At 41.5% G+C, this 22,720-nt stretch overlaps 1 protein-coding gene across 4 annotated transcripts in view; it reads left to right on the plus strand.

The window, feature by feature from the left end:
- Nucleotides 1–22,720, plus strand: part of DOCK2 (dedicator of cytokinesis 2) — a 442,316-nt gene that overhangs the window by 77,505 nt on the left and 342,091 nt on the right. For all 4 annotated transcript variants that reach the window (XM_009241272.4, XM_024247240.3, XM_054556208.2 and 1 more), the window contains 3 exons: nt 987–1,076; nt 2,160–2,260; nt 3,418–3,552. In XM_009241272.4, the coding sequence (XP_009239547.4) occupies nt 987–1,076; nt 2,160–2,260; nt 3,418–3,552 (326 nt within the window). The remainder of the gene's footprint in view (nt 1–986; nt 1,077–2,159; nt 2,261–3,417; nt 3,553–22,720) is intronic.

A 22,720-nucleotide genomic window follows, 5' to 3' on the forward strand; every position in this document is an offset into this window, starting at 1 on the left:
GTTTCCCAATGGTCCTGGAGATCTTGTTTCCATGATACAGCTAGAAATTCCGAGATTAAACATCTTTATATGGTAGCTCTGGGTTTTGAGGGATTATAGGAAATATAATCCCTTAGGATTATATCCCTTAGGATTATAGCCCATCCCTTAGGAGGGAGGAAAATCAAGTTTTATTTAATTGCCTCTACCTGGAGAAGCAGTGGTAGAATTTCCAGATGCTGTAAATGTATACCACTGACCCATCTACCTCATTCAGCAATGGCAGAGTAACTCCCCAAGACACCACTTTAATAAAGTCTATAGCCTTTTGGTAGCTTGGAGAAGTCGTGGAAGAGATGAGGCTTTTGTTGTCTTCCTCTTGCATTCTTTTTTCTTTTTTTTTAAAAAAATTTGTTATTTGAATATGATACACATATGATGAAATAGATACAGAGCAGTTATCTTAAGAGTATAGCATAATGGATTTTTACACCCGTGCACACCATGTGTACTCACCACCCAGAAGAGGATACAGACCACTTTTAGCATTATAGTAGATTCCCTCATACCCCTTCTCAGCCAGTAGTCCCCCGGGGTAATCACTGTCCTGACAACCATCATTGTAGAGGGGTTTTTTCCTACTCTCGAATTTCATAAGAATGGAATAGTGAAGAGTGTACTTTCTGTGCCTGATGTATTTTACTGCATATAGTGCTTGTGAGAATCATCCTCATTTCTGCCTGCGGAAGTAGTTTGCACTTTAGTCCAGCTGTGTAGTATTCTCCAGTGTGAAAATGCCACCATCTGTGCATCTATTCTGCTGTTGATGGGCAGTTGGGTTCCTCCAACTTCTGGCTTTTGTGAGTAAAACTACTCGAGACCTTTTGAGCATGACATGTGGTGGATGTGTGCTCTCATTCTCTTATAGATACTTAGGAGTGGGATTGCTGGGTCACCTGCACTTTGTCTTGTTTCTGAAATAGTGCAACCTTCGTTATTTCTTCCAGTTTCTCCAGGATACTCTGGATGCCCTCTTCAACATCATGATGGAGCATTCTCAAAGTGATGAATATGACATCCTCGTCTTTGATGCCTTGGTAAGAGAGAGGGGAAAAGTGTCTAGTGACAACAGGCATTAATGTGTGTCTTACTGTGAAAATACTGAGAACTCGTGGACCTCATGGCCCTCATGGCCTTTTCCATGAATTCTTTGGAGGTGTTGTAATGTTTGGCAACAAGACCAATAATGAGCTGCTATTTCCTTTTGCTTCTTGCCAGTTCATTTGAAAGCATAAGCATGGTGGGTGAAAGGGGAATTTTAAATGCTGATGTCAGATTGACACTAGCTGAAGGTACATGAGGCTGATATTGTGAATGATTGCTTCTGCTTTCTATGAATGTTGGGAGCTAGTCCCTGGCTAGGTTGTAAAGCACCCAAAATGTTTCTTAGCTTTCCTTTCACCTTCTTCTCCCCATTTCCTCCAACTCACTAATCATTACATTTCTCCTACCCACCCAGAACTTTTCATGATGCTGTACCATCCAGATCTTCCTTCTTTTAGTCCTCCCCTATGGTCTTTTTGTCCTCTCCCTATCTCGACTCAGATTTTCTCAGTGTTATGTCAAAATAAACATAAGAAACATCTGCATTAGGGAATCAGTGCCCAACAAAGTTTTTATGTGTTAACCCCTTGTGTCATGGATATTTGCATTTTTAAAGAGGTTACTGAGAGACAGCTGTGGCTTAATCAAGTGCTTCCCCAGAGAGTACCCTAGAATGCTAGCTCTCAGAAAAGATGTTTCATGACAAATATATACTTTGATTAATTAATTTAGGGAAGTGTGGAATGTTGCATGACCCTTTTAGAGATTCACAATGTACATAAGTACATTAAAGATTCTAAAAAGTTTTGCAATAAGGAAGACAGTCTAATAATGATAACCTGACATTTCTCAAAACCTATTTGACCATGAAATCCTTTTCATCTTATAACACCCTGCAGCACACTTCATGAAACATTTTCTTTGGGAAGATGCTACCTTAATAAAGAGGACTCATTATGTATTAGTGAGCTAATTCCTGGGCAAAGGATTTTAATGGGGGTTGAATTATGCCAGGTAAAGATGGCTTCCTGCCCTGGGTTTGCCCTGAAAATACTGCTGCCTTGCATCTTCCTCAGATTTACATAATAGGACTCATTGCAGACCGGAAATTTCAGCATTTCAACACCGTTCTGGAGGCTTACATCCAACAGCATTTCAGTGCAACCTTGGCTTACAAGTAAGTAATTGTGCACATGGGGACTTCTTGTCTACCACCTTCTTGCCCTGCCAGGATGCCTAGGGCACAGGAACTTGAGTAATTTTCTTTTGTAACTAATCTGTGTGAGCTCTCCATTCTCTAACAAAATCTAACCTATGCTTGGGTTACTTGGATATCATTAAAAATGTGGAATACCCATAGGTTTGGATGAATGCCTTATGGTTGCAGTGGTACCTGGAAGTGCTCATTCATCCATTCAGCTAGTGTGCTCTCATTTCTTGAGTGGACACCAGAACTTAAAGGCTACAGAGAAGACCAGGCGTGGTGGCTCACGCCTGTAATCCCAGCACTTTGGGAGGCCGAGGTAGGCGGATCATCTGAGGTCAGGAGTTGGAGACCAGCCTGGCCAACATGGTGAAACCCTGTCTCTACTAAAAATACAAAAATTAGCTGAGCATGATGGTGGGAGCCTGTAATCCTAGCTGCTCGGGAGGCTGAGGCAGGAGAATCACTTGAACCTGGGAGGTGGAGATTGCAGTGTGCAGAGATCACACCACTGCACTCCAGCCTGGGTGACAGAGTAAGACTCATCTCAAAAAAAAAAAAAAAAAAAGTGGGGGGCTACAGAGAAGAAAGTGCACATGCCAAGTAGCTCAGTCTGGTTTGGGTGTAGGGAGAGGGTGAGAGATAGGAGATGATGCCGGGGAGTTTGGTGGGGACCAGTTTGTGAAGGGGCCTTGAAAGTCAGGCCAAGTAATTTGAAGTCTGCCCTATGGTAAAGAAGAAACATAGAAAGTTCCTAAGCAAACTTAGAGTTCTGTGATATTACAAGAACATGTTCTATAGAAAGAAAAAGCTGAAAAAAAAGACATTATTGCCACCATTATTCCCCATTATTCCCACTTGTAGCCTGATTGTGACTAGTTCTCCTAGTCAAAATATTTTTTTTTCCTCCCTATCTTTTTCTTTGCTGGCTTTTTATGAGCAGGAAATACTTATTAATTCCCTGTAATAAATATAATTTTTATGCAGAGTTATTTTTATGCTTACAAATGAGTAAGTGAGCTTGGCTCTACTACCACCTTTAACCTTTGATTGAATGCCTTATAATTTACTGAGCAAACTAATTACCAAGATGAAAGAGATGTATTTTGAAAATATTATCCCTTATTCAGGAAATTGATGACAGTGCTGAAGACTTACTTGGATACCTCCAGCAGAGGGGAGCAATGTGAGCCAATCCTAAGAACACTGAAGGCTTTGGAATATGTGTTCAAGTTCATTGTTCGGTCGAGGACATTATTTTCACAGTGAGTACTTGTTATGTAAGAGTGATTGATTAGCTCTGCAATTCCTCTGGGATACAACAGTATTTTTACTGTAGGAGAAACTCGTTTAAAAAATTATAACCAGCTGTCGATCAAAAACAGCTCAAGAATCCAACCTAGAGAGTAATGAATATGTAATAATCGTACCCTCTAAGTTCATTTGGGAAAAAAAACAAATCTTAACATGTTGCAGAGTTATGTTTTATCCAGTAAATGTGATTTGAGGCTCTTCTGTGTTTCATCTAACATTCTTCATTTGATTTGAAATATGGTGAACATTTTCCAAGAATCTATATCCAATGTTAGAGGGCCTGGGAGCAGGAAGGGCAGAACTCAGGGAGTTTGACGTTTACTTGACTCTTGTAGGTTGTACATGGCCGATAAGCTGGTATTTGCAGTTGACTTGTCTGTCCTTGAGGTCCTAGTAGCCAAAAAGTGAGTTGATGCATTAGAGTACCTTAGAAGATTTTGATGGTCAGTATCACAGAGGCCAGCTGCCTTTTTGAAGGGCTTTGGAGATGAAGGCATTCAAATGCAATTTACAAAAGAACAATTCATGTGCATCCTGGCCATAGGGCAAAGTTAGGTAGAGGATTGTGTGTAATCAGGTTGGTTGTGTGTGATGGAAAATAAGAAAAACATTCAAGGAAAGTATCGTCTGGATTCTTAGTGCAAACAAAGAACACTCAACTGAAACTGACTTAGGGGGAAATGAGACTTTATTTCACATCATTGAAAAACCAAGGGAGTAGTCGGCCTCAGGTATGGCTGAGTCCAGATGCTCAGTGTTATTGGGATGGTCTCTATCTGTCTAGATCTGGACTCTGCTTTCTTTTTGTTGATTGTCTTATGAGGCAAGTTTTCCGACGCAGAGGCCGCTAGAATCCTCAAGTTTACATTCTACCAGTGGAAGCAACTCTACATTCCTTGTTGTCCTAGCAAAACGCTATGTCAAGAATTGTCTTGGGTCTTGTATAGTTGTGGTCTTGTGTGCATTACTGGAGTCATGGCCAGGTCAGCCGCTTATGGTGTGGACTTGTTATTTTAGAGAGATGACTTCTCAAAAGAAACTTGAATTAGCCTGGGCAACAAAGCAAGACCCTGACTCTTAAAAAAAAAAGAAAAAAAAAAAGACCATCATTGTGATTGTGATCATGACAATGAATGGGCTGTTAAAGCTTTATATTTGACAGTGCATCTGAAACAGGCAATCATTTGGGATTCTCTTAACACATTCTTTGAGATTTCAGGTTATGAATAGAAAGATGTGAGTGTCTTGAACCATGCCACAGAACAAATGCACTTAGGTCATTCTGAAAGTGAAGTGTCTGTTTCAGATTCCTCTGGCTTGTCATTTAGTCAAGTCTGAGTCGGGTATTCTAGGCTTGAGAGATACTTGTCAGTGATTTGGGAAAACCAAAATGAGACTCCAGTGAATCTAAGAGTGATTTTCTTGGAGGAGTTCAAGAATTCAGACATTGCAGTTACAGCTTAAAAGTCAAGGATATCTTATCCCATCTTCCAAGTGAGAATGTTTTATGTATAAGTAGAATATGTCTTTTCTACTTCTCAGACCTTTTCTTCAGTTCTTCCTTTTGGTGTATTTATTTTATTGCTTCTCCTCTCTCCTATATTTCTTTCCTTTTCCATCCCTCCCTCCCTCCCTCTCTCCCTTTCTTCCTTCCTTCCTTCCATTTTTTCCTTCCATTTTCAAGGATTGAGCTTCTTTACAAAGCCTCTTGCAGTGCCTGAAGCTCAGACAACCAGCTGTGCTAATCCTAAAGGGTTCTGAGCTTGTGGAATTACACAGAGTGTGGAGCAGACCGAGCTTCCCTGTTCCATGAGATGGACACTGAGCAGCTCCCCTTCCTACTGGCAGGCACATGGAGATGAAACTGCAGAGCTTCTGTTAAGATAACTCTCTTATTTATTTATTAATTTTGAGATGGAGTCTCGCTGTGTCACTAGAGTGCAATGGCGCAATCACAGCTAGAGGGCAATGGCGCAATCATGGCTCACTGCAATCTCCTCCTCCCACCTTCAAGTGATTCTCCTGCCTCAGCCTCCCAAGTAGTTGGGATTACAGGCATGCACCACCACACCCAGCTAATTTTTTAGTAGAGACGGGGTTTCACTATGTTGGCCAGGATAGTCTTGATCTCCTGACCTCCTGATCTGCCCACCTCGGCCTCCCAAAGTGCTGGGATTACAGGCATGAGCCACTGCGCCCAGCCAGTATAACTCTCTCATGTCTTACGTCTGTTAGTTTTTGTCTTTTCCATCTACTGGGACAAAATACATTTGTGCATTTGTTTTGTTCTTCTCTGCCTCAAGGCATATAATCTTGCAGAACCCCTAACTCTTTAGCTGGTGTAAAGTCAGTGCTGCTGTGATGCTAAATGCTAAGTGACTTTTGGCTTATTAAAGAGCAGGGTGATCTGTTATTCTTTGCTGCATCCCTAGAATGGCATATAGCAGCACGTCACTGACATTTGATCAGGAGAGATGTCTCTAAAGCAACCCAAGCCTAATCTTGAATCCTTCCTCATGAACAGAAATGTAGGCTGACCTGCAAAGAGGGTCTAGGACCTCATGCTAGGAGAAGGTAGGTTTTGTGTCTTGTTCTTTTTAGAATCTTTAGCAATGATCTGCTCTCCAGTGGAGTCTCTAGGGGATTGGGAAGCAATTGGGGTATTTCTCCATACAAGGGGGCATCTTTTGTGGGAAACTAGAAAACAGAAGTTTCAATGCTTTGAGATGTCTAACCCAGCTGTTGGGAAATCAGAATCTAATTATTGGTTTGGGGCTAATTGTATCTGGTATTGTGTGTCTGTTTCCTGTGAATCCTTTATTCTCTTTCCCCGCTTGCATAACTGCAGCAGATCTAGCTCCCATTATTTGTTCCCTTGCCATTATTTTTTGTACATACTGCCCAGGAACATTTGCAAGGGCTAAGAATTTTCCTGTGTCAGTATGCAACGTATAGTTGGGTAAGGAAAGAAGAGTCGTTGTGGAGAAGGGGTAGACTTTTTATTTTATTATATTTTTCAGGAGGATTCATTTTTATCTATAGCCAAAGAAAGAAGAGAGTGAGTTCCTTGTCCCTCGCTTCTTGTGTCACTAGCTCCTGAGCCAAAGTCTGGATCAAGTGTCTCTGATTAGGCACATGCCAGTGCTGTAGCTGCAAAGGAAGCTGGCAGAGCAGGTTCTAGCTTCTGCCACAGGGAGGCAGGCTTATGCGTAATTCCTAAATTATAGGAAGTGTGTCTGAAAGATGCTGGTGGCCATAAATATGTCCAATATCCACTAGGCTTTTGTAGAATGGCTGAGCTCCTGGGAGGTATTGAGCATTGTAAGGAACATTCAGAAAGAGTTGAAGTGATAATCTTCTATAATCCAGCTTCTTTACAAAGCCCCTTGCAGTGCCTTTAATCCTGAAGCTCAGACAACCAGCTGCGCAGATGCCCAAGGTTTCTGAGCTTGTGGAATTACACAAAGTTTGGAGCAGGCCGTGCTTCCCTGTTCCATGTGATGGATACTAAGCAGCTCCCTGTCCTACTGGCAGGCACAGAGAATCAGACTGCAGAGTTAGGATAACTCTCTAAAAGGGAGAGGAACCAGAACACTGTGCTGCAACAGGAGTTGCTCCCACTCGTCTCTGCTCCTCACAGATCCTCATGCTGCTCCAGGCTAGAGTGCAGGGGGCAGCATGGAGTAATAGTTATGAGCAGATGTTCATGCAGGACAGACATTGGGTATAGTGGTATCTCTGCCCCTATAAGTACCTGGGTTAGTGATTGAATCAGCCTCTCTGAGCCTCAGCATCCTCATCTATAAATGGGGATAAACCAGTTTATTGTGTTTCAATGATGAAATGAGATTATGGGTACAAAGTGCTCCATGCAATATCTGGTACTTATTTCATAAATTTAATAAATGTTAGCTGGTATCATGTTTTCACTTAGGAGAAACAGCAAGGGTGCTTTTTTCAAAAACTCAGATTTAAATTATTAAGAAGAAATTCCAGGGTCTTGATTCAAGCTTAAAATTTGACTTACTACTCATACTATCCTAAGCATTTCTTACTGTTTATTTCTCTGGAGGCAGGGATAACTTTTACCAGGTGTCTGCGCTTTTTGAGGACCACAATGTGGTACTCTCCTGGCCCCAGGAATTCACCTTGGTCTACTGCTAGCCCTCACTGGGTGGTCCTGATTCTGTGTGTTGCTCTTATTTCCTCTGTGAGTGTGGTCAGGCCCCTCTGGCCAGAGCAGTTGTGGTGCCCAGGTCTCTGGCCCCTGCTTGCTATGCCTGCTTTTCTTTGCATCCTGCCTTCTGCTCTTATTACAGACCTGCTTCTTTGGGTCTTGCTTCCTTCCCCATCTCCGCTTAACCCCGACCTCCTGCTTCCACAAACTCCTCCTTCACCAACCCCAGCTCCAGCTCATTTGCTTATGAGAAACTGCCAGCTCAGAGGTGAAAGGCACAGTCTCTAGAGCCAAGTCTGCTTGGGTGTGAATTCTGAGTTGGAATCTTGCCATTACAATTACTAGCATTTACAACCTTGGGAAAATTATTTAATCTGCCTAAAAGCTCAGTTTCCTCGTATGTAACATGGTCATAATAGTACCTACCATACAGGGTTGTTGTACAGACTAAATGAGCCCAGTGGATGTAAGGTACTTACTTAGCACGGTGCTGGTCACATAGCCAGTATACATGGTTATTCACTTATCATCTTCGGCAGTCTTCACAAAAATTCTACGGAGGACCCCATTATCTGACTTTATCTCCTACTACTCCTCACTCACTTTGTGCCAACCACACTGGACTTGCTGTGGCTCAAGCTACTTCCTTACTTAAAGGCCTTTGCACCCTTCCCCAGATCCATTTGTTAACTCCCTCACCATTTTTATATCTTTGCTCAAACCTCTTCTTCACTACCCTATTTAAAATTGCAACCCCAGTCCCGAGCACTGCTGATTTCTCTCTTCCTTTTGGTATCTTTTTCTCCCCATAGAACTAAACATGGCATACTATATAATAATCATGCTTTTGGTGACTGTCCCTTCCTTGCTGGAATGTCAGCTCCGTCAGGACAAGAACCTTTGACTATTTTGTACACTGCAGTACACTAAAGCAACTAGAATGTAGTAAGCACTCATTAAGTATGAAATTGGACACCATTTCTAGCCCCCTTTCACAAAGAAGGATACTGAGGCTTAGATTCAAGCTCAATGATCACACAGCTAAGAAATATAGCAGAGTGAGGCTTTGCACTCTGCCTCATCTGATGAAGCAAATGTGAGAACCTGATCATTTTTCTGGGCCATGCAAATGTGAAGTCTGGCTGGCCATGTTGGGGGGCTGTCCTGAGGGAGGGCGACTCTGACTGGAGGGATTGATGTACTGAGTGACATCAGGGGCTGCTGAGAGGCACATGGCTGCTTGGGTTTCAGTGCTAGGAAGCATGGTAACATCCCCAAGTGCAGTAGGAATTCTGCAAAAAACAACAACAACAACAACAAAATGAGCTGGAGCAGGAGTGGTCAGGAAAGGCATCCTTGCTCTTATAGTGAAGCTATCCAGGCAAATGTGACTTTATCTTCATCCCCAGGGAATGAATAAAGAAAAGTTGACATAGGACAGGCCAGGTGAGCTCACGCTCCTTGGAAACAAGTCACTGGTTGGGGAGAGAAAAATTACACTCTGTGTCCTCATGGGAGCTTCAGCACCTGGAAGCTTCATCCTGCTTCCTACCCCCGAGAGCCAAGAAAGCCTGCTCTGGTGTGCACAGTTCCACTGGCCTGCACTGGAGCTGCCACCGCATTAACAAGGGCATCTCAGGAGCATGGTTCACAGCTCAATGATGCCTCCAGTCTAGCTTACCTCACCCAGGGCCAGACGTGATTGCCCTTTCTCAAATTGCCTTCAGCATCAATGACCAGACCCCAGACACCAGCTTTCTGGTACTTTCTTTTGTCTTTTTTTTTTTTTCTTATTTCCCTATTTATTTATTCCGTGCCACCCTACCAATCAACCTCCACCTTATCCCCTCCCACCAGCTCAGTTTCTTCCTATGTAAATATTACATAGTAGTTTACCCTCTAGGTCATGAATATATTAGGCAGCAAGATTGTCTGAATAAATCTCAGGGCAAGTCAATGTAGCTTGCAGTCGGAGGGAGCACATAAGCCTCTGCCTTTTGAAACAAATATGAATTTAACTCAGAGGTACTTGCCAGTGTGATTTGTTTTTATTGTTCATGTATGAATAAATATTAAAATGTAATCATCTGTTTATGCCAAGCATGAGCTGAAATGCCTGTGACATTGAGATTCCTGTTTCTTCTGCATGTAATTTGTTTGCATGTTAATGCCATTTATTTCTGTGTAAGCCTCTGTTTTTGGTTTTGAATATAATTTCACTTTTTGAAGACAGTAATGGCTTAGTAAACTGAACAATTGCAGTTAATGGAACTATTTTATGATAGCATTAACTTGGCGTCAGATCAGGATGAAAGAGAAAACTGTCACCGAAAGGATATCATGGAACAGTGACTACTCTTTAATTTATTATTTATTTTATGAATTGCTGCAGTACTCAGGGAAAGCTAAACAGCCTTTTTCATGAACATATGTGAAAGTGCTTTGTCAACTGTTAAGTAAGTTGCCTGATTATAACATGAAATTGTGCATATGCATGAGCTGTTTTTTTATTTATTTATTTATTATTTTTCTTTTTTTAAATTATATCTTAAGTTCTAGGGTACATGTGCACAACGTGCACATTTGTTACATAGGTATATGTGTGCCATGTTGGTTTGCTGCACCCATCAGCTCATCATTTACATTAGGTATTTCTCCTAATGCTATTCCTCCCCCAGCCCCCAACCCCTGGCAGGCCCCGATGTGTGATGTTCCCCACCCTGTGTCCATGTGTTCTCATTGTTCAGCTCTCACCTATGAGTGAGAACATGTGGTGTTTGGTTTTCTCTCCTTGTGATAGTTTGCTTAGAATGATCGTTTCCAGCTTCATTCATGTCCCTGCAAAGGACATGAACTCATCCTTTTTTATAGCTGCATAGTATTCCATGGTGTATAAGTGCCACATTTTTAAATCCAGTCTATCATTGATGGACATTTGGGTTGGTTCGAAGTCTTTGCTATTGTGAATAGTGCCGCAATAAACAATACATGTGCATGTGTCTTTATAGCAGCATGATTTATAATCCTTTGGGTATATACCCAGTAATGGGATCCCTGGGTCAAATGGTATTTCTGGTTCTAGATCCTTGAGGAACTGCCACACTGTCTTCCACAATGATTGAACTAATTTACGCTCCTACCAACACTGTAAAAGTGTTCCTATTTCTCCACATCCTCTCGAGCATCTGTTGTTTCCTGACTTTTTAATGATCGCCATTCTAACTGGCGTGAGATGATATCTCATTGTGGTTTTGGTTTGCATTTCCCTAATGACCAGTGATGATGAGCTTTTTTTCATGTTTGTTGGCTACATAAATGTCTTCTTTTGAGAAGTGTCTGTTTATATCCTTTGCCCACTTTTTGATGGGGTTGTTTGTTTTTTTCTTGTAAATTTGTTTAAGTTCTTTGTAGATTCTGCATATTAGCCCTTTGTCAGATGGGTAGATTGTAAAAATTTTCTCCCATTCTGTAGGTTGCCTGTTCACTCTGATGGTAGTTTCTTTTGCTGTGCAGAAGCTCTTTAGTTTAATTAGATCCCATTTGTCTATTTTGGCTTTTTTTGCCATTGCTTTTGGTGTTTTAGTCATGAAGTCTTATGCATGAACTTTTAAATAGTTCTCTGTTCCCTTTGCCTATGGAAATATTAGTAAACATTTGTTGGGCACCTATTATGTGCTAGGCACTTTGTTAAGTCATGGGGACCCTGAAATTAGTAAGTCAGGCTTCCTCAAGTCTTGGTAATGTAGTGGACACGATAAACATGCATCCCAGCAATCAAATCACAGTTGCCTGGGATAAGCAATGATCAGTGATGCAATATCACAGTGGAGGCCTGGAAATGGTTCTTGTGGGAGCAGACAGATTTGAATGGCAAACCCTACCTTGGGAGGATCAGTAATTCTTCTCAGAGGAGGTGATGTTTCAAACTAGATATTGAAATGTATTTAAGAAGTCAGGCTAGCCAGGCACGGTGGCTACTGGAGAGGCTGAGGTGAGAGAATTGCTTGAACCGGGAGGTGGGGGTTGCAGTGAGCTGAGATCATGCCACTGCACTCCAGCCTGAGTGATAGAGTGAGACCCTGTCTCAAAAAAAAAAAAAAAAAAAAAGAGAGAAAGAAAAGAAAAGGAGCCAGTCCATGGGACGAAAGAGACTCTTGAATTCTAAATGCAATCTGTGAAATAGAACTTCCAATGACTCCTGCTTCTCTTCAATATCATTTATGAAGGCTCTCCTCTGTGCTTGGCCCTGCATTGCTTTTTACTCCACCTCATTTAATACAACAACCCTGCAAAGCATAGGTATTATGATGTTCATTATATAAAAGAGAAAACAAGGCTCAGAAAGGTACAGAAAGTGACTCCAGGTCACACTCTAGATGTCGGCGGGGAGGGATCTGACACTCAAGCTGAGGTTCTTGCTGTTGTGCTGTACCCACACATGAATAACATGTTTGTGGAGAAGAGTAGCTAGTAGATGAAGCCATGGTGGTGGAGGGGGCCTGATGCATCTGGAGAGGTGGCTTGAAGCTGAATTGTGAAACACCTTGAATGTCAGACCCAGCAGCTTGACGTCATCCTGTATCCAGGGGGATTTTGATGTAGATCCTACCTTTTACTCTTAGAGAGCACACAGTGAGTGCCCCAGTAGGTATACACACTAAGCTATTGGGATCAGATAAAAATATTAAAATTATTTTATCTCACATGAAGAAATTAAACTTATAAACACTTAATTTAGACTAGCAGATGGATATCATTTATAAATAAATAAGCATCTATTGAGTTTCATGCTTAAAATGAAAAAAAAAATTTTCTCCAAGGAGCAGTTTGGAAACTTCTGCTTTTGGCGGTGGGGAGCCACTGAAGTTCTAAAGCAGGGGATTAACATGATTAGATTCATGTTTTAGATAGAGTACTGGGGAAGAAAGATTAGCTCATGGAAGACAGGATAGAAAGCGAGAGATGGAGATGGGTGATCAATGGTGAAGCTATCACAATAATCCAGTCAAGAGCTCTTGAACTAAGGTAGTTACGGTGGTACTGGGGAAGAGGAGAGGAAGAAGATAAGGGTTTACAGATGAGGAGATGGCCAGAACTAATTGAATATAGGAATGGAATTCAAGGAGAGGGCCAAGCCAAATGATCTGACTCTGGACTTTCTGTTCCATTTGACCTGGCATTGCAAACCAGCATGAGAAATACAGGGGAGTAGTGGGTTTTTATAGTGTGTTGGGTTTGGGACATAAAATGTTTGAGGTGTTTATTGGCAGAACCAGATGAAAATGTATAGCAGGCAGTTAGATACAGATTAGGAGTTCAGGAGAATGGAGACACAGTTTTGGTTGAAATTGATCCAAAGAGATATTTGAAGCTATAGCACAAAGTAAGTAATACTATAAAACTCAGAATGAAACCCAGGGAGTCAGCCCATTGAAGGGGTGGGTGAAAAAACGGTCCCACTGAAAGCTGGATTAGGGACATAGGATAACAAGCAGAAAGGATTGTCATTCCAGGAACCAGGAAGGAGAGTGTTTCAAGAAGGGAGTGTCGGCAGTGTCAGGTGCTACAGGGAGATCATGGGACTGGAAACTGATTAGAGGCATGATATTTTGCAATAGAAGGTCATTGTTAAGTTAGCCAACCCTTTCCCAGAGCTTAGCATCTTTCCTAATATCTGGTCCAAAGGCCATCAGAGCAAGGGGTCAAGGTTTGAAGTGCATTTGATTTCCTCTTATCTGTTTGTGAATTACCTACATTTGTATTGTCTTTTTCCAGGGTGTAATCCTAGACTGACTTTCCCTATCCATCCTTCAGAATCTGGGGAAAATTTCATACTTCGCTCACAGCAAAGCGTAAGACACTGGTCTTGTCTCCTTCCACCTCCCTTTAAATGGTGCGGAATGAGGCTATCCTGTGCTGTAGACAATTAAGGGTAAAGCTGTGGAGGACACAGATATTCATTTTTTTAGGTTGAACTGGTAAACTATTTCCTTTGATTGTTAACTCATTATTGGAAATCTGAGAGCTAGATTGCTGGTTGAACCTTGCCTGAGAGCAAAGATGGCTGTTTCTGTCAAATGCTGAGGCTGACAGTTGCTCAGAGAATGACTTGGCAGGGAGAGCAATTTACTGAATAAACGTGTAGATTTAGAAACTGCATTGCAAATCCCCTGTAATGAAATATGAACATACCGGATAAGAAGGGTCTAGTTTGCCAGAAGGGTGAAATTTGCCATGCTAACACAATTGTCAGGGATGCTGAGTGCAATTGGGATGACTAGATGTACTTTGTGATCTTTGTCAAATGTACTTGAGGCAGGCATCACCCCGAAGGAGAATTTGTTTCCTTAGTAGAAAATAATATATTGCTCACTCATTGGGCTTGTTATTTATTGTGTCTTTGGGGTGGAAGGAAGATTGAAAAGGACTTCATCATGTGGCACATATGGTCACTGTCCTTCAAGTCTCTAAACTGTCCCCTCTACCTGGCAGATCTACTCTCCCACATACAGGAGAGACATATAGCCTGCTACAGAGACACATTGATTTCATTCATTCATTTCTGTATTCAATAATCACTTTTGAGTCTTACTATTTGGCCAAGTTCTATGCTAGGAGACTCTAGTGAAAAAGACAGATGGAGTGTCTTCTTCATGCTGCCCTTATACGATACTGAGGGAGATGGAAAAACATAAAGAAATGAATAAACCAAGTTGTTTCCAATGGTAATAAATGCCAGTGAAGGAATAAGCAAGTGTGTGGCTGAGACGGGGTGGGGAGGGTGGGGGGTAGCAGAGTGCAGGGTATAACACAGTGGTGAGGCTCTGGAGCCACACTGCCTGGGTTTGAATCCCAGTGACTGTGACCTTGGGCAAAGTCACTTCACCTCTGGGTCTTAGTTTCCTGGTCTAAAGTGGGGATTACCTCAGAGTGTTATTGTGAGGGTTCTGAAAATGTGACATTTATTTATTTATTTATATTTATATTTTGGAGGTGGAGTCTCACTCTGTTGCCCAGGCTGGAGTGCAATGGCACAATCTCGACTCACTGCAGCCTCTGCCTCCTGGGTTCAAGTGATTCTCCTGCCTCAGCCTCCCGAGTAGCTGGGACTACAGGCATGCACCACCACACCCAGCTAATTTTTGTATTTTTGGTAGAGATGAGGTTTTGCCATGTTGTCCAGGCTGGTCTCGAACTCCTGACCTCAGGTGATCTGCCTGCCTCAGCCTCCCAAAGTGCTGGGATTACAGGCATGAGCCACTGCTCCTGGCCCTGTAAACTGAGATGTGAAAGATGCAAATGAATCAGCCATGTGAGGGCTGGATGGGAGAAGGAGGTGCAGGGAGGAAAGCTATGAGCAAGTGCTCTCACATGGTGAAGCTTTTCAGAAAGTTAGAGAAGACTGGTGCTGGGGGATGTAAGGTGAGCATAGGGGAGAACAGGAGAAAGATGAATTTGGAGAGCGAGGCAGTGGCTACCATGCAGGGATTATTCTAGGCACACTGCAAAGTGCTCAGAGGGCATTTGACTAAAAACGCTTGTATGTCAGGTAGCACGTATAATACCTGGGTGACAAGAAGGGTTTGTGTCATGGACCACACGTGTGTCGTAACCTCTACAAGTCTCTTTAGTTACCTCACTTTGGTTACCCACCTTAAGATATATAGGACATAAACTGTCCATTCTTTAATCAGGCTAGATGGAGGATGGACATCCTGTGTTTCCTCAAATCAGTGAGCAATCCCTAGAGTTCTAGCAATCGCTCAACTCCCTTAAGCATTTTTGTTCTACAGTCACCACACTTACTATTTTTAAGAGCCATTTATGTTTCAGCCACCCTGAATTTTTGGTTACAGTTTTGAACAAGTTTATTTTTTAATTTTAGGTATATGATTATAGCCACCACTCTCTCTCTCTCTCTCTTTTTTAGAGACAAGGTCTTGCTCTCTTGCACAGGCTGAAGTACAGTGGCATGATCACAGCTCACTGTAGCCTTGAACTCCTAGGCTCAAGTGATCCTCCCGTTTTGGCCTCCCAAGTAGCTAGGACTAATGCCCAGCTAATTTTTAAAATTTTTTGTGGAGATGCAGTCTCACTATGTTGCTGAGGCTGGTCTTGAACTTCTGGCCTCAAGTGATCCTCCCACCTCAGCCTCCCAAAATGCTGAGAGTACAGGTGTGAGCCACCACACCCAGCCTTGCCACTTCTCAATGCTCTGTTAATGTATGGGTCTAAAGACCCTGATATGGTTTGGCTGTGTCCACACCCAAATCGCATCTTGAATTGTAACTGCCACAATTCCCATGTGTCCTGGGAGGAGCCCTATGGGAGGTGATTCTCCTGCCTCAGCCTCCTGAGTAGCTGGGACTACAGGCATACACCACCACACCCAGCTAATTTTTGTATTTGATTGAATTATGGGGGTGGGTCTTTTCTGTGCTGTTCTCATGACAGTGAATGAGTCTCACGAGATCTGATGGTTTTAAAAACTGTAGTTTTCCTGCACAAGCTCCCTCTTTGCCTGCTGCCATCCATGTAAAACGTGACTTGCTCCTCCTTGCTTTTCCCCATGATTGTGAGGCTTCCCCAGACACTTGGAACGTAAGTCCATTAAACCTCTTTCTTTTGTAAATTGCTCAGTCTCGGCTATGTCTTTATCAGCAGCACGAAAACGGACTAATACAGACCCTTATTCCTCAAAGTAACAAATACTATAAAAGCCATTTGATGTGATTATTAGCAGTCATTGTGCCCAGGTACATTCTTGTACACAAGTGTACTTTTCCTTAGAATAAGATTCTTCCAAAGTATAATTTGCTGGGCTAAAGGGTATTAATTATTTTTTTCCTGAGTTCCTATCAGATGGACATTCTTTGGGGAAGGGCAAACTTGCATGTCTTGAGTGCCATAGGATTGATAAAATGAAGAGCTTGCCTATATTTGGGGCCTGGTGTGGTGGCTCACGCCTGTAATCCCGCACTTTGGGAGGCCAAGGTGGGAGGATTGCCTGAGCTCAGGAGTTTGAGACTAGCCTGGGCAACATGGTGAAACCCCATCTCTACTAAAACTACAAAAATTAGTCTGGCATGGTGGCACAGCCTGTAGTACCAGCTACTCGGGAGGCTGAGGCAGGAGAATCACTTGAACCCGGGAGGAAGAAGTTGCAGTGAGCCGAGATTGCACCACTGCACTCCAGCCTGGGTGACAGAGTGAGACTCCATCTTAAAACAAAACAAAAAACAATAACCATATTTTGTGAATGAGCCACAGGTGATAATACTATCATGTTAACAATTAAGAATACCCTAAATAGCATGCGCCACAGCATTTTATTCTGCTGACCTCTGTCTCTTCCTGGAATCACTTTCTTCCCTTGGCTCGCTAACACAGAACTCTTTTTGTGTTCCTCATACCATTATTTTCTCTCTGGAGGTCCTAAATGCTTTTTGGTGTCCTCCTTTCCCTCGCTTCCCACTCCCTAGCTGAATGCATCCACGCCCATTGCTTCAGTTATCACTTCTATGTGGATAACACAGAAATCCAGCCTCACCTCTTCACCAAGTTCCAGATCCATATATCCAATCACTTGATATCCTCTTTTCTAGTATAGCAAAGGCATCTCAAAGTTAGCACGTTGGGAATCAGACTCATGATGTGCTCTATCTCACTGACCCACAAACCAGCAGGTAGCATGAGACAGAAAAGAGGGACTCGTTCTTGACACCTCATTCTGTTACTCCACGTATGGTCCACAGTCAAGTCTCAAACCTTTCTCCCTGAAATGTATCTCAATTTATTTATATCTTTCCATCTTTACTGCTAACCTCCTACTCCATGTTCTCACCCTCTCACATGTGGAATACTGTATTTGCTTTCTCCAGTGATCTTGCTATATCCATTCTTGCCTTTCCTACAGTCTATTTTCTATAAAGGTTTTTGGATTTCCTAAATAGGCAATTATAACATCTATAAATATAGAACATTTTGTACCTCCCTTTCTAACTTTAATTCTTTTTCTCCCTGTCCTACTGTACTGGCTAGGAGTCTAGGTCAGTGTTGAATAGAAATGGTAATACATACTGTGCTTTGGATATTTATTGTAGATGCTTTTCATCAGTTTAAGAAAGTCAATAATTATGTCCGTTATGAAGAGTTAAAAGGTTTAATTGTGATGACTGATGTTTTGAATTTATTTCTACCATTTTAGCTGTGCATCCTCCACACCACCCTGATTTTTCTGTCCTTTTTCTGCCTTTCTTTTTTTGGGATTATTTTCAATTTCCTCATTCCCTTTTTTCCCCTTTATTAGTTTGAAAGTTACATTCTGTATTTAATTATATTAGTGGCTACCTGCATATTTTATCATACATATTTAACTTAGTAAAGTCTAAAGTTACATTTTTAACATTTCCCTGAGTAATAAGATTTCAGAAGGCTCTGTCACCTCCTTCTTAAATATCATGCTAGAATTATGCAGCATTTTAGTTTTACTTTCTAAAAATAACTCCACATACTAGATATTATTATTGTTTTAAACAGTTAGTATTTATATTTTTACCAATAGAAGTTCATCAACACTATTCTACTGTATACTTAAAAATGATTAAGATGGTAAATTTTATGTTATATGTTTTTAACCACAATTAAAAAAAGCTCATCACTCTTTCTCTTATCTTAGATGTTTCATATTTGCTTACTTTCTTTCTGAAGTTAATCTTGTAGACTTAACTTTAAGAAATTCTGTTCATAAAATCCCTGAAATTAAATTATCTGATTTTATTCTGAAACTTGAAGTTTTTCTAGATATAGACTTATAGCTTATTTTTTGTTTACTGTCGTCTACTGTTAATGTTAACTGTTAGTCTTACTGTTGTTTCTTTATAGGCATTCTGGTTTTATCTCTCTGGTGGCTTGTAAGATCATCTCTTTCTCTTTGATGTTCTGCAGTTTCACCATGATGTACTTAGGAATGATTTTGTTTATGTTGCTAAAAGTTAGTTTTCCTGGATTTGAAGTTTTGAATATTTAATACCAATTCCAAAAAATATATTATTCTTGCCTTTTTAAATATTTGCATTTCTCCGTATATTTTATTATCTCTCTGAAATATCAATCAGCATATGTTAGACCTCATTATATTCTCTAGTTCTCATAAATTCTCTTTCATATTTTCTATCTTTTTTGCTTTCTCGGTTCATTCTGCCTAATTTCTTTAAACCCATTTTCCAGCTTACCAAGTTCTCTCTTTAGCTTTGTCTAATATGCTCTTTAACTGGCTGTCTGAGTTTTTTCTTTCAATTACAATATTATTTTCAAAAACTCCATTTTGTTCTTTTTCAAATCTAATTTTTTGTTTTATAATATTTTGTTTCTTGATCATATTTTCAAGCATCTTTTTAATGTTTTGAAGCATAGTGAGTGTGCTAGGTTTGTATACTTTGTTGCATAATTCCAGTAGTGGTAATCTTTGTGGAGTCTCATTCTGTCTCTCTGTTTTGGGTGACCCTGCTTCTTTATGCATTTTGTTGTTTTCATTATTTCCTAAAGCTAATTGTCCTTGGAACTTCATCAGTTGGTATATATTTTAATTAAAGTTTTTTATTTTCCTCCAAAGAAAATCAGAGTTTCCTTCTTTCATTCACCTGGGGCAATACCAACCAGATACCTCATTAGTTAAAATTTCTGTTTATGGATACAAGCAAGGAACATGAATTTGGAAAACAAAAACAAAACACAGGTCAGGATTGGCTTGTGGTTAAGAATTCTCACTGGAGATGTGTTTGTGTTTTTCTTCTACACACAGCATCAAAGACCAGGGCATTTCCTTCCTATTTCCTTTTGTGCAATAGGTTTATTTCTTTTCCTCTATTTTGAAGAAGATGCAAAAAACTGGGAAACCAGCTTTATATTAGGGTCTCCAATATGCAGGCCCTAGGATTGATCTCATTTCTTCTATTCCCCAGGCAGCCATCAAAATAGAAGTTTAAGGACACGAGGGCTTGGCAGACGCCTTTGGGGCAAAGCTGGCTGCGTTGCTCTGACGTACCCAGAGACCTGCTTTGCTTTGTGTTTGTCCTCTGTGGATTCCTTACTTTCTTGACAGTTTAGTGACTCATATTTATAATCCAGCTTTGGTAGTTGTTTTCACTGACAGGTTTTCCAGGATATTTTGTTCACCATACTGTCAGAAATGGAAGTCTTTAAACTTCACCCTGCAGCCAGAGTGATCTTCCCACAGTTCAAATCAGATCACAGTACTCTCCTTCTTAAAATCCTCTTATTTCTTTTTATTCTTCTTAGGATGAAGACAAAACCTAATGTGGCCTGCAAGGTTCTCCTGGTCTGGCCCTGTAGCCCCTCTGGTCCCCTTTGACCTGACTTTCCCAGGTGAAAGGAGAAGTCTTTCTCCACTCTGGAATTGGTGGCTTTCATTCAGCTCCTCTGATTCTCTCAGCTCCCTTCTGCTGTGGGGCCTGTGCACTTGCTGTTCCTTCAACCTGGATGGCTTTTCTCTCTCCTTCTCACCTAATTTTCTCTTATTTATCTGTCCTGTGTCCTCTCAAGCATCACTTTCTCAGGGAATCTATACCTGTATTTTCTGGCTAGGTCAAAGCTCCCTATTTTACCTTTTCATTGCCCACGTATTTTGTGTTTGAAGTACATATCATAGTTTCTGTTTTACATGTATAAATGTCAGTTTTTATTTATTTGTATAAATTCCTTAATTGCACAGTGACTTGTGCATAGTAGATGCTCAGCACTGTCGTTTGCACAATAACAAAAACACATTTTTGTTAGTTGAATAACTTGTCTTACGGAGACCCTAAGCACACCTACTTTAGGGAAGTAAAAGCTGCTGGTATTAGTCTGTTCTCAATTGCTATAAAGAACTACCTGAGCCTGGGTAATTTATGAAGAAAAGAGTGAGTTTAATGGACTCAACGGTTCCACAGGCTGTACAGGAAGCGTGGCTGGGAGGCCTCAGGAAACTTACAAACATGGCAGAAGGTGAAGGGGAAGCAAGCATGCCTTACCATGGCAGAGCAGGGGGGAGAGGGAGAGAGAGAGAGGGAGAGAGAGAGTGAGAGAGAACCAAGTGGGAAGTACTACACACTTTTAAACAACCAGATCTTATGAGAACTCACTCTCATGAGAACAGCAAGAAGGAAATCTGCCCCCATGATCCAGTCATCTCTCGCCAGGTCCCTCCCCCAACATTGGAAATTACAATTTGACAGGAGATTTGGGCGGGGATGTGGAACCAAACCACATCACGGCCCTTCTCCTAGAATTGAGAGTCCATGATTTTTGAGTTTTTATTTCTTTCAGCCCTCGTGGCTTGCTTCCTGGGGGAACGTGATGGCTCTTTTCACTGGTTTCAGGCCAGGTATGCACAGCTGGGTCAGCAGGGTCTAGTAGCTGAAATGCAGCACTGGATTTTAAAGCTCACGTGTTTGGGTCAGGGGCCTTCTTCTTTTATCAACTTTTCCTCCTCTGATATGTTTTAATGTAATATTCTAGTGCCTCTCCATTGTAGTAAGTGTTAGAATGTGACCTCTCCTGAACCCTAGAAGTCCACACAGGGTGTGTTAAATGCCATGCACTGGTTTGCACCCTAGCCTTTGTCTGCTGTGTGCATTGCATGCCCAGATTTTCTACCTGGACTTTTGCCATGGTGTTCCCACTTTGGAAGGCTTCTGTGGGTTTTTCAGCCTGGAATCTAAAGATGGTGAACAACTTTTCAGTATATGAGTATTTCTCAACTTTTAACAAATTGCTCTTAAAGCCTATAGCTTCCAAAACACCTTTAACTCAGGATTTATTCATCCTTACATTCAGCAACAATGCATCACATACCTGTCCCATGCATACTGGGCCGTAAAACTTAGTCTCTTTTTTTAAGCACATGAGTAGATAATGAAAGTTTCTATCTCAAAATGAGTTCAAATACGTGTCTAATGGTAGAACTTTGGTTTGCATTAGTAATCACGTTTATCCAATACATATTGAGTAGGCCACTATGCTAGGTACTAGAAATATAACAGTGAATTGGACAGACTAGTGGAATTAGACAAAGGTGTGAAAGTTTTAAGTGTAGTTGAGAAGAGAGACATGAAGCAGATAATCATGTGGGTGCATGTAAAATCAAGGGGAAATGTGTGTGAGGTGCCCTGGGATCATGCTATGAAGAGATCAGCTTTCATCACAGGGTCAGGAATGCTTCTCTGAGGAAGTACCATCTAAGCTGTGACCTGAATGATGAGTAGGAGTTGGCAGGTGAAGAGGAGGAGGGTGTAGTAGGTGAAAATAAAGCCAGAGGGAGCTCCCTGAGGTAGGAGGGAGTTTGACCCAAAGGAACTGTGGAAAGTCTAGGGTGGCTGGAATTCAGTGACCAAGAGATAGAATGACTGGACATTGCCTAGAAGGGTAGGAAAGGATGGCTCTTGAAGAACCTTAAGTGTCAGGCCATGACCTCTAGAAATTATCTTAGGAAATGGGGAGCTGTGATATTATGAAGTGTATACTTGGTCTTTGATCCTTTTTCCTGGCATACATGTCCTAGAATCCTTAGAATCTCCACAAAGTGATGTCTTTTTGCACGCTGATGAGTTGACTGAAGCCTGGAAACCCTTAGGTAGTTTGAGGATGAAGGGTGGCCCTCTGAATGAGCAAGGCAGAATTAGAGGGTTGAGACTTTCAGCCTCCCCCATAGGGAGGGGAGAGGGTTGAAGTTAACTTGATCACCAATGGCCAATGCTTACATAATAAAGCCTATATAAAATCACAAAAGGACTGGGTTCTGAGAGAACCCAGCAATTCCAGACAGCTGAACATGTGGCACTTCCTGGAAGGTGGCATTCCTGGACAGGGCATGGAAGCGCCACATACCTTTGTCCCAATTCCTGTATCTTTTGTAATAAATGCCCTTTATAACAAATCGG

The sequence above is a fragment of the Pongo abelii genome, chromosome 4 (genome assembly GCF_028885655.2).
Source record: "Pongo abelii isolate AG06213 chromosome 4, NHGRI_mPonAbe1-v2.0_pri, whole genome shotgun sequence".
Taxonomy (NCBI): domain Eukaryota; kingdom Metazoa; phylum Chordata; class Mammalia; order Primates; family Hominidae; genus Pongo; species Pongo abelii.